At 36.9% G+C, this 10477-nt stretch overlaps 1 protein-coding gene across 3 annotated transcripts in view; it reads left to right on the top strand.

The window, feature by feature from the left end:
- Positions 1-10477, top strand: part of cux2 (cut-like homeobox 2) — a 206780-nt gene that overhangs the window by 85085 nt on the left and 111218 nt on the right. For all 3 annotated transcript variants that reach the window (XM_015388897.1, XM_015388895.1, XM_015388896.1), the window contains exons 2-3: positions 2439-2549; positions 7404-7451. In XM_015388897.1, coding sequence (XP_015244383.1) covers positions 2439-2549; positions 7404-7451 — 159 coding nt within the window. The remainder of the gene's footprint in view (positions 1-2438; positions 2550-7403; positions 7452-10477) is intronic.

Raw genomic sequence — 10477 nt, 5'->3', positions numbered from 1 at the left:
AAAAAAATTCTTAAATTAAGCTTTTTTTTTTATTGTCATTACACTATCATAAGTACAGAGCAACAAAATGAACTCTCTGCATTTAACCCATCCCGTTGGGGAGCAGTGGGCTGCCATTGTGCGGTGCCTGGGGAGCAGTGTGGGGTTAACGGTCTTGCACAGGGACCCAGAGTGTCAGTCAGTGGGAGTGGGGCTTGAACTCCAACCTCTTTTTTCCAAACGTAATGCCCTACACTGCAAAAAATCAAAATCTAGATAAGTCATTTCTGTTTTTAAAATAAGTGCATTTGTTCTTGAATTGAGAAGGTAAACGGGACATTTAGCCAATGGAACAAGACAATTTAGATTGAAATAAGAAAACACAATTGCATTGTCTTATTTCAAGTGCATATTATCTGATTATCTTATTTTAAGGGTAAAAATACTAATTTCATTGGCAAACTATCTCATTAACTTTTTCAAATTAAGGGTAAATACACTTAATTTAAGAAGTTTTTAGTCATTTCTAGATCGTTTTTCCACCAGGCTGCCACTCCCTTGAGTGTGGCCTAGTGAAATTACTGTAAGTGTATTTACCCTTAGGTAAATGAGATGATTTGCCAATGGAATTTGTATTTTTACCTCTAAAAATAAGATAATTGGATACTATGCACTTGAAATAAGACTATACACTTATTTTTTTTTATTTTAAATGTAAACTGTCCTTTTCCATTGGCAAACTGTCTCATTTACCTCCTCAATTCAAGAAAAAAATCCCTAATTTTAACAAAAAAGACTTATTTAGATTGACATTTTTTGCAGTGCTGCAGTCTGGTTTAACTCAGACCCAAAGTCTGATTATTTTAAACATGCCTTAAATGGAGCTCTTTCCAATATTTGGGCTGCAGGTCAGGACCTGTAGAGGATTTATGGTAAACGAAGATAAGACGCTCCGTTTGCTGATGATTATTTGGTTTGTTGGGCCAGTTAATATGAAATAGACCCGTCTTTGTTTGCCTTGATTTGAAGGACATCCATCCAAACCACCTTGTTTTTGTGCTTTAACCCAACCAAACAAAGGCACAAAACCGAACTGAAGTCCTGCAACTGTTCTTCAGCGCAGAAAGGCTCATAAATATCCACTATTAATAAAAAAAAAAAAAACAGAAAATGAGGAGAATATTTTTGAAGCGCCTCTTCTTCAGCCTCTACACTCATCTCTGCTTTAGCCGTCGTCTGTAGCGCCGTCCAGGGACTTGAACTGGCAGCCCTTCAATTAGCAGCTGCTTCTCTGACCGGCCGTCTTCCACCTTCCCCCGAGGCTGCCCCCGCTGAAGTTTCATCCCTCCACTTCCCTCCATTCTTTTACTTTGTGAGATGATTTATTAAACTGCCTTTAACTAAGACTGCGGATTAATTAAAACACAGTCGATTTAATTGTCAGGCGTCATATATGAATTTGCAGTGGTAATTGAATCCCCAACTTTAACCAAGTCGTTAGAAAAGAGGCTCCTCATCAATTCCTGCTGGTCAGAGTGAGAACAGAGCGGCTCCTGATATCCGGCTGTCCATGCTAGTCCTGCTCAGCTCACAGATGAAGAGTTGGAATCTGGTTTCCTTTTTTTTTCTGTTTGCTGAAAGGGCCGGGAATCAGACGACGGGTCGATAATATTGGATTTGCGGATGGCATGCGGAGAAGCAGAGTCCAGCATGCATGCAAGGTTCTGATGAAGACCCTGCTGCAGCTTGGAGTAGCGGATCAGACGTGCCGGCGGGGTGGAGCTCTGGTTTTGGCGTAACCCAGAGATGTAAACAAGCAATGTGCAGAAGCATTAATGGAATAGCGATCGGGGGGCTGCTGTTGCAGCAGAAGGGTCATTTGGGTAGATCTATGCAGGCTGCTGTCATGGAATGGAAATCGATGCAGGATCGATGTAAGGATTGGTTCAGGCAGGAGGGAGAGGGGCTGAAAATGGATCCGAGCCGCGGTGCTTTGGAAGCCCGGCCTTTGGATCCCAGCCGAGCTTCCGAACCCTTTCAGAGGGAAGCTGTGTGTGTTTGTCAGGTTATTGGGTCCCTGCACGTGACTCGTCCTCCCTTCCTCCTCTCTCTCGCTCTCTCAATGTCTCTGCCCCCTCCCCCTCGTCCCACTTGCTCACTATAACCGTTGCAAGCGTATCGATTATTTCAAATACTGATTATCTAAAAGGCCTTCTGCTACTGTAGGCATTGGATTTATTTTGGCTTAATTATTTATGGGCCAGGGCTAGCTGTAAGTATTATGGCTGTGAGATCATGAAGGATTACATTGTTAATATTCAGCAGTGTATTTTTATTTCTGTTCAGTCTAAGCTGTGCTAGATGAGCTTTTGCAGAAACAAAAACAAAGCAGCAGCGTCTCTCCTCTTCTTTCCTTTAACGCTTTTCTCTCTCCATCCCCGGTTTGTGTGTTTTTGCAGAGGGAGCTAAACTCTGTGGCGTCTGAACTGGCCGGGCGGCAGGAGGAGAGCGAACATTCCCACAAGCACCTGGTAGAGCTGAGCAGGGAGTTCAAGAGAAATGTCCCTGAGGTGAGTCTGGCACCCCGCCCCCCATTATCTCAGCCGTATGTGTCATTTTCCTCATCTTCACCTCAGCAGGTAGTGGCTGCCTGCATGAGCGCTGCAGCTAAAGCCCCCCCACCTCCCCGCTTCACGTGTACTTAGCACTGCACTGCTAAAACCTTTTAGAAATCAGTAAAAATGTCTTAAATCAAGAGTATTTACCCTTGATTTTAGCAGGTAAATAAGATGATTTGCCAGTGGAATTAGTATTTATAATATTCTAATAAAAATAATTAGATAATATGCACTTGAAATGAGACAATGCAATAGTTTTTTCTTATTTTAAATGTAAATTGTCTTGTTCCTTTGGAAAAAAATGCTCTTATTGTAAGAAAAAATGACTCATTTAGAATTAATTTGTTTCTTTTGCAAATTCATATCTCAATAAGTAATTTCTTCTTAAAATAAGTGCATTTGTTCTTGAATTAAGGAGGTAAGTGAGACACTTTGCCAATGGAACAAGACAATTTACATTTATAATAAGAAAAAACAAATATATAGCCTTATTACAAGTGCATATTATCTAATTATCTTATTTTAAGAGTAAAAATACTCATTCCATTGGCAAATGGTCTATTTCACCTGCTCAAATTAAGGGTAAATACACTTAATTTAAGACATATTTACTCATTTTAGATTGCTTTTGCAGTGTACACTGCAAAAAAGTCATGCTTTTCTTAAAATAAGTGCATTTTTACTAGAATTGAGGAGGTAACTGAGACATTTTGCAAATGGAACAAAACAGTTTACATTTAAAATAAGAAAAAAACAACTGCACTGCAAAAACCATCTAAAAATGAGAAAAAAATGCCTTAAATGAAGTGTATTTACCATTAATTTGAGTAAGTAAATAGGATAATTTGCCAATGGAATGAGTATTTTTAGTCTTAAAATAAGATAATTAGATAATATGCACTTGAAATAAGACAATGCAATTGTGTTTTCTTATTTTAAATGTAAATTGTCTTGTTCCATTGGAAAATGTCTCTTTTATCTCCTCAATTCAAGATAAAAATGCACTTATTGCAAGAAAAAATGACTTATGGTATGTAGATTTTTTTTCTAGTGCATAATAAGTAATTATCTTATTTTAAGGGTTAAAAATGCGTATTCAGTTGGCAGATCATCTTATTTTCCTGCTCAAATTTGGGGTATTTTAAGAGGCTGTTACTCATTTTCAGACGGTTTTTGCAGTGCAGTAAAGGCTGGTATGTTAGGAGACCAAAGGAATAGTGATGGATGAATGTCCTGAAGAAGCTGAGTTATAAACCAGAAGAAAACGCCACACTGTAAAAAATGTAAATCTCAATAAGTCATTTTTTCTTAAAGTAAGTGCTTTTTCTCTTGAATTGGGAGGTAAATGCCAACCAAACAAGACAATTTACATTTAAAATAAGAAAAAACAATTGCATTGTCTTATTTCAAAGTGCATTTTATCTAATTATCTTATTTTAAGAGTAAAAATGCTCATTCCATTGGCAAATTATCTCATTTACCTACTTAAATTACGGCTAAAAACACTTAATTTTAGACATTTTTACTTATTTCTTGATTGTTTTTGTAGTGCAGATGAGCTTCAGTTTATGGGAACGTTTGTCTTTGAAGTGCGGGATATTTTAAAGTGGTCCTGATTGTGAGACTGCGTTAAAAAGCTCGGTGAAAACGAACTCTCCTCAATACTTTGAACGATGAGGCCGGCTGCCCTTCTGCAGGGTAAGTTACAGCATCTGTCATTCAGGGAAGTCTGAGGACTCTGGTCTGAGCCTGCACTGCAAAAATTGATACATTTTCTTAAAATAAGTGCATTTGTTCTTGAATTGAGGATATAAAAGAGACATTTTGCCAATGGAAAAAGACAATTTAGATTTAAAATAAGAAAAAAACAATTGCATTGTCTTATTAAAAGTGCATATTATCTAATTATCTTATTTTAAGAGTAAAAATACTCATTCCATTGGTAAATTGTCTCATTTACCTACTAATAATTAAAGGTAGATACACTTGATTTAGGAAATTTTAACTTATTTCTAGATCATCTTTGCTGTGCAGCCTTGCACTGCAAAAATGATCTCAAAATTAGTAAAAATGTCTTGAATTAAGGGTATTTATCCTTAATTTGAGCAGGTAAATAAGATGATTTGCCAATGGAATTAGCATTTTTACTCTTAAAATAAGGTATCTAGATAAAATGCACTTGAAATAAGACAATGCAATTGTTTTTTTTTTTTTTCTTATTTTAAGTGTAAATTGTCTTGTTCCATTGGCAAAGTGTCTCACTTTGCTCTTCAATTCAAGAAAAAATGCACTTATTTTAAGAAGAAATGACTTATTTAGATTTCATTTTTTGCAGTGTGTTTTGATAGACTGCAAAAAGGATCTAGAAATACGTAAAACATTCTTACATTTATTGTATTTACCCTTAAGTAAACAAGATGATTTATCAATGGAATGAGTATTTTTACTCTTAAAATAAGATAATTAGATAATATGCAATTGAAATAAAACAATGTAATTGTTTTTTCCTATTTTAAATGTAAATTGTCTTGTTTCACTTGCAAAGTGTCTCACTTTCCTCCTCATTTCAAGAAAAAATACACTTTTCTGATGAAAAAATGACTCATTTTGATTTCATTTTTTGCAGTGTTCTTTAGTTTACAGGACTCAGATAAACTCTGGTTTTGCTTTAAACAGAGGGTGTAAATTTGCATCTGAAAAAGCACCTTATTGATGCTAATCTGAGCAGACATTTGGTGCAAACCTGTCCTTATTAATAATCTATGGCACCACATACAGCCGTCTGCGCTTAATCACTTTACTTCAGGAGTTTCACATCTGATGAATGAATGAACTGGAATTTATTCACTATTCATGCCAGATCACCTTTATTTGATTCTCAGATCAAATCTTTGTTGCAGTTATTAAAACCTTGTGGTCAAAATGTTTAATACCTTTCATTCCCACCTCCCACCAAACGGTCAGAACTGCGGCTCTATCAGCTGCTGAGGATCATTGAAAACGCGTTCCTTCATCCGTTCGCTATTCATGTCGATCATTTGTGTTTTTCTTCCCCTGATTGGTTTGAAAATTAATAATCATTTTGGATATTATCTGACACTAATAATGGAACTACGCAGCTTAACTTCAAGCCATAATCAGTGTGATTCCAGTTTGGATTTCAGCTCAAATGTCATTATTGTTTTTGCATACAGTGCTAACACCTGCTGGGACGCCGTCTGTCCGCCGCTGTGCGTCAACTTATCGTTTTCTTCCGCCTCGCATTGAGGCGCTGTCACTCTGTGCCAACTTGTTTAGCGAAAGCTGAACCCGTGAAAGATAACAGGGATGACTTTGTCCTTTTTCTCTATATTTTTCTGTGAAATAATCATCATTCTGTTTCCTACACTTGAAAAATTATGTAGAAATAAGTAAAAATGTCTTAAATTAAGTGTATTTAACCTTAATTTGAGGAGGTAAATTAGATATTTTGCCAATTGAATGAGTATTTTCACTTTTAAAATAAGATAATTAGATAAAAGAAGACATTTCAATTGTCTTTTCTTATTTTAAGTATAAATTGTCTTGTTCCATTGGCAAAATTGCCTCCTAAATCCAAGAGCAAATGCACTTATTTTAAGAAAAAAATACTTCTCTAGATTTAGATTCTTTCCTGTGTAAATGAGCCCTGAGGCTGTCTGCTGTGCCGTTGGTCTATCTTAGCTGAAGTCTGCAGTGCTGAATCTTGTCAGGATTATACAGGAGTTTAAGACGAGATCAGGCAGCAGCACACACTGCAAAAAATTGAAATCTAAAGATCTCATTTTCTCTTAAAATAAGGACATTTTTTCTTGAATTGAGGAGGTAAGTGAGACACTTTGCCAATGGAACAAGACAATTTACATTTAAAATAAGAAAACACAGTTGCATTGTCTTATTTCAAGTGCATTTTATCTTATTATCTTATTTTAAGAGTAAAAATACTCATTCCATTGGCAAACTGTCTCATTTACCTACTCAAATTAAGGGTAAATACACTTAATTTAAGACACTTTTACTTATTCCTAGGTCGTTTTTCCAGTGCTTACCTGCCGCTCCGAGAGCTTCAAACAAGTCAAGATTTCTGAGCTTCCAGTTTATCAGACATCACTGGAACCTCAGTGGTGTTTTAGAACTTTATTACACTGTAAAAAGTAGAAATCTAGATTAAGCATTTTTTCTTAAAATAAGTGCTTTTGTTCTTGAATTGAATTAAGGTAAAGGAGACATTTTGCCCATGGAACAAGACAATTTACACTGGAAAAACGATCTAGAAATAAGTAGAAATTTCTTAAATTAGGTGTATTAACCCTTATTTTGAGCAGGTAAATGAATTTTTTTGCCATTGGAATGAGTACTGTTGCTTTTAAAATAAGATATTTAGATAAAAATGCACTTAATTGCGTTTTCTTATTTTAAATGTAAATTGTCTTGTTCCATTGGCAAAATGTCTCTTTTATCTTCTCAATTCAAGAACAAATGCACTTATTTTAAGAAAAAATTACTTATATAGATTTTGATTTTTTCCAGTGTACATTTAAAATAAGAAAACAATTGCATTGCTTTATTACAAGTGCATATTATCTAATTATCTTATTTTACTCATTCCATTTGCAAATCATCTGATTTACCTGCTCAAATTTAGGGTAAAGACATTTTTTACATTTTTCTAGATCGTTTTTGCAGTGTACGCAGTCCTTTCTGGCCCCCAGGGGCTGAACTGATCCCCGATCAGGTGGAGCATTTGTTCAATAACGTTTGCTTTTTTCTTTTTTTCTGTTTACATAGGAGGTCCGGGAGATGGTGGCACCTGTCCTCAAGAGTTTCCAGGCGCAGGTGAGTGGCATGTTTCTGCACCTCCTGCTCACTGAGCAGCTTTTATTGATGGGTTCCTACATCTCTGTTCCATGCATAAGACTGAAAGGAGACGCTCCTGTATGAACACTGACCAGAACAGCTCCTTGACTGAATGATTTGATAGATAGAGGGAGAAATCCATGGCGTACTTTTCGTGTTGCTGCTCATCTAGTGCTTATTGACTGATGCCTTTTCTGTCAAAGTGAAGTAGCATCTATCTGCCATTAGATGATCAGATATCTGGCTTCTCATATTTTCTTGGCTGAGACAAGCCCTCATTTCCTGTTGAGATGGTGCATTCGCTGTGCCCCCCTCTGACGTCGCCATATTGAAAAAGTCATCTGATACCTACAAAGACTCTGCTCCAGCCATTAAACCAAGGTCATAAATCACATTTGTGAGCTGCGTTATGGTCCGCAAGGCAGAGGCTTATGGAAATGATACCGCAAATATGTTTCCAGTCTCGTCCCCCCCCCTTCAAACTCCGGCGCAGCGCGAACCTGAAAGCCCAATCATCTGTAAACATGAGAACACTCAGCATGGATTGTTCAGATCTCTTGGAAGTGATTATTGGCAGCTCCTTTTTAATGCTTTCTAATTGACTGTGCCCAAGCAGCCGCGTTCCCGAGCAGGGGCCATCGGGCCCCACGTGCCGCACTCTCGTTCCGTCCTGATTCAATTACTGCAGCCGTTAAGTTGCAGAAATATGCGAATCAGCCGTCCATATCTTTACTGTTCATACAGGAACCCAAAGGATTAATTTAAACACCACTGATGTCTGACAACTGGGATTTGAGAGATGCCTTATAGTAGATAAAATAGATGGCTGATAATGAGCGATGATTTTTCTTTTCTTTCTCTTCCTTTTTAGCTACAGGCCTCTCTGGGTACCTCTTGGTCTCTCTTGTGTAACTTGATAAGCGCTCTTTCTGGCTGAGGAAACAGGCGATGCAGAAGAAACAATCAAACAGACCAAAATCATCCATTTCTGGTTTTCAAACCTGCATTTCAGAAATGGATTCATCTATCCATCATTTATTCAATGTAAAAACAGATTCTAACAGATTAAAAATCCTTTATAAACAACATTTTAAAGTTGATTTTCGACGGCATTCATGAAAATTTGACGACAGATTGCTAATCTGATAGGAAAAGATTGTTATTTGGAAATTCTTTTCACTGAACCTGAAGCAGGTGAAACTAAAACTGCGACTGAAGGAGTTCTAGATGCACTGCAAAAAATGGAAATCTAAATGAGTAATTTTTGCTTAAATGAAGTGTATTTTTTCTTGAATTGAGGAAGTAATTGATATACTTTGCCAATGGAACAAGACAATTTACATTTAAAATAAGAAAACACAAATTGCTTTGTCTTATTTCAAGTGCATATTATATAATTATCTTGTTTTAGGAGTAAAAATACTAATTCCATTGGCAAATATCTTATTTATTTACTTAAATTAAGGGCAAGTCCACTCAATTTAAGATTTTTCTAACTTAATTCTAGATGGTTTTTGGAGTGTAATAACTGCTCTTCCTTCAGGAAACTTTCTATTCTCGGGTCGCTGTATTCCAGTCAATTATCAAATCCAAGAATCCAAGAAGGAATTAATCCAATGAATTAAACAATCAGCCGTTTGGGTTAAATATAAGACTCTTTAGGCTGAGATCAGATTAATTAAAGGTCACATATGGAGAACGTTTCAAAGCAGAAAGCTGCTGAATCATCAGTCTACCATAAGTTTGGAGGCAGATTTCACCATGAGGTGTTGTGGAAGCCATTCCAGCGACCCGCCGTAATCCGGGTACATCCGTTCCCAAACGGTGCTGTTTATTGTTTCTAATCAGTGTTCATTTGAGGGGAAGCTAAATCATTTGAAGCTTCTCCTCAATCTGAAGTCCAGCACCTCTGTCAGTGAAATACATAGAACCTCAGCATGAAGCTTCCACCACCGTGCTTGACAGCTACTGTTAAATCTCCAGACGGCGTAGATCCACCTTTGTCTCCTCTTTTAAGAAACATTTAGATGTTTAAGTCTTTGCAAAGCTAATAGACATAAATCCAGCCACAGCTATGGAAATATACCTTTAATTCTGTATGAATCTAAGTTGTTTGTTGCATATGAATGATTCCAAGATGTAAAGACATTTGTTAATTATTTAGATTTAATGATGTTTGTCTTTGGGTGTGGGTTTGGTTGTTGGTTGTGGAGCAGAAGCACGCTGCTTGGCGTGCCACAGTGCTGGCAGGGGCGGATTTAGGAGGATTTGGGGCCCTAGGCAAAGACAGGCAGGGGGCCCTCTGAATATAGAAGACAACACATTTAACAGACCCAATAGAGAAATGCTAATAGAATATACATCCATTATTTGTTCTAAGTTTTTTCAATGTTTTTTTTCAATGATTCTGTTAATCCAGGCATTCATTTAAGGTGGAAATGAGCTACTAGCGGAGGTCTGCACTCTCCGGGTGCTTTTCTAACAATGTGTTTGCTCATTATATAGTCATAGAATCACATCCAACCAGATCTACAGTCACTTTTTAGAGTTTTAATCCATAATCAAATAGAAAATAATCTAGACACTGAAAAATTATTCTTGCAGACTAAAGGAAATAATGAAATAATCAAATCAGATCTTTGTGTTTTTGTTTTTCTTGATTGAAGTGAACTGAACTGGGACTCTGTACTAAATGAAGATTACTGTTGTGTCACCGGGGGCGGATTTAGGTAAAACAGACAGGGGGCCCCTCTGAATGGGGAAACAACACATAAAACAGACCCATTATAGAGATAGAGAAATGTTAATAGAATAGACATCCATTATCTGTTCTAGGTTGTGTCCCTCTCTTCTTGTCCCTTTTCTTCTTGTTTTCCTCTCTATGTTTTGTACTCAGCTGACTTTTCATGCTGTCTCTAAAGGAATGAAAGATTTTTTCTAAACACTAAGCCCACTTAGCTGATTGCTCCTTCCTGTGTTTCCAAACAGGCCAAAGTAACTAACCC

Source organism: Cyprinodon variegatus, unplaced genomic scaffold, assembly GCF_000732505.1.
Source record: "Cyprinodon variegatus isolate N-32 unplaced genomic scaffold, C_variegatus-1.0 Scaffold440, whole genome shotgun sequence".
NCBI classification, from domain to species: domain Eukaryota; kingdom Metazoa; phylum Chordata; class Actinopteri; order Cyprinodontiformes; family Cyprinodontidae; genus Cyprinodon; species Cyprinodon variegatus.
This window is presented reverse-complemented; position numbering and strand designations above follow the sequence as displayed.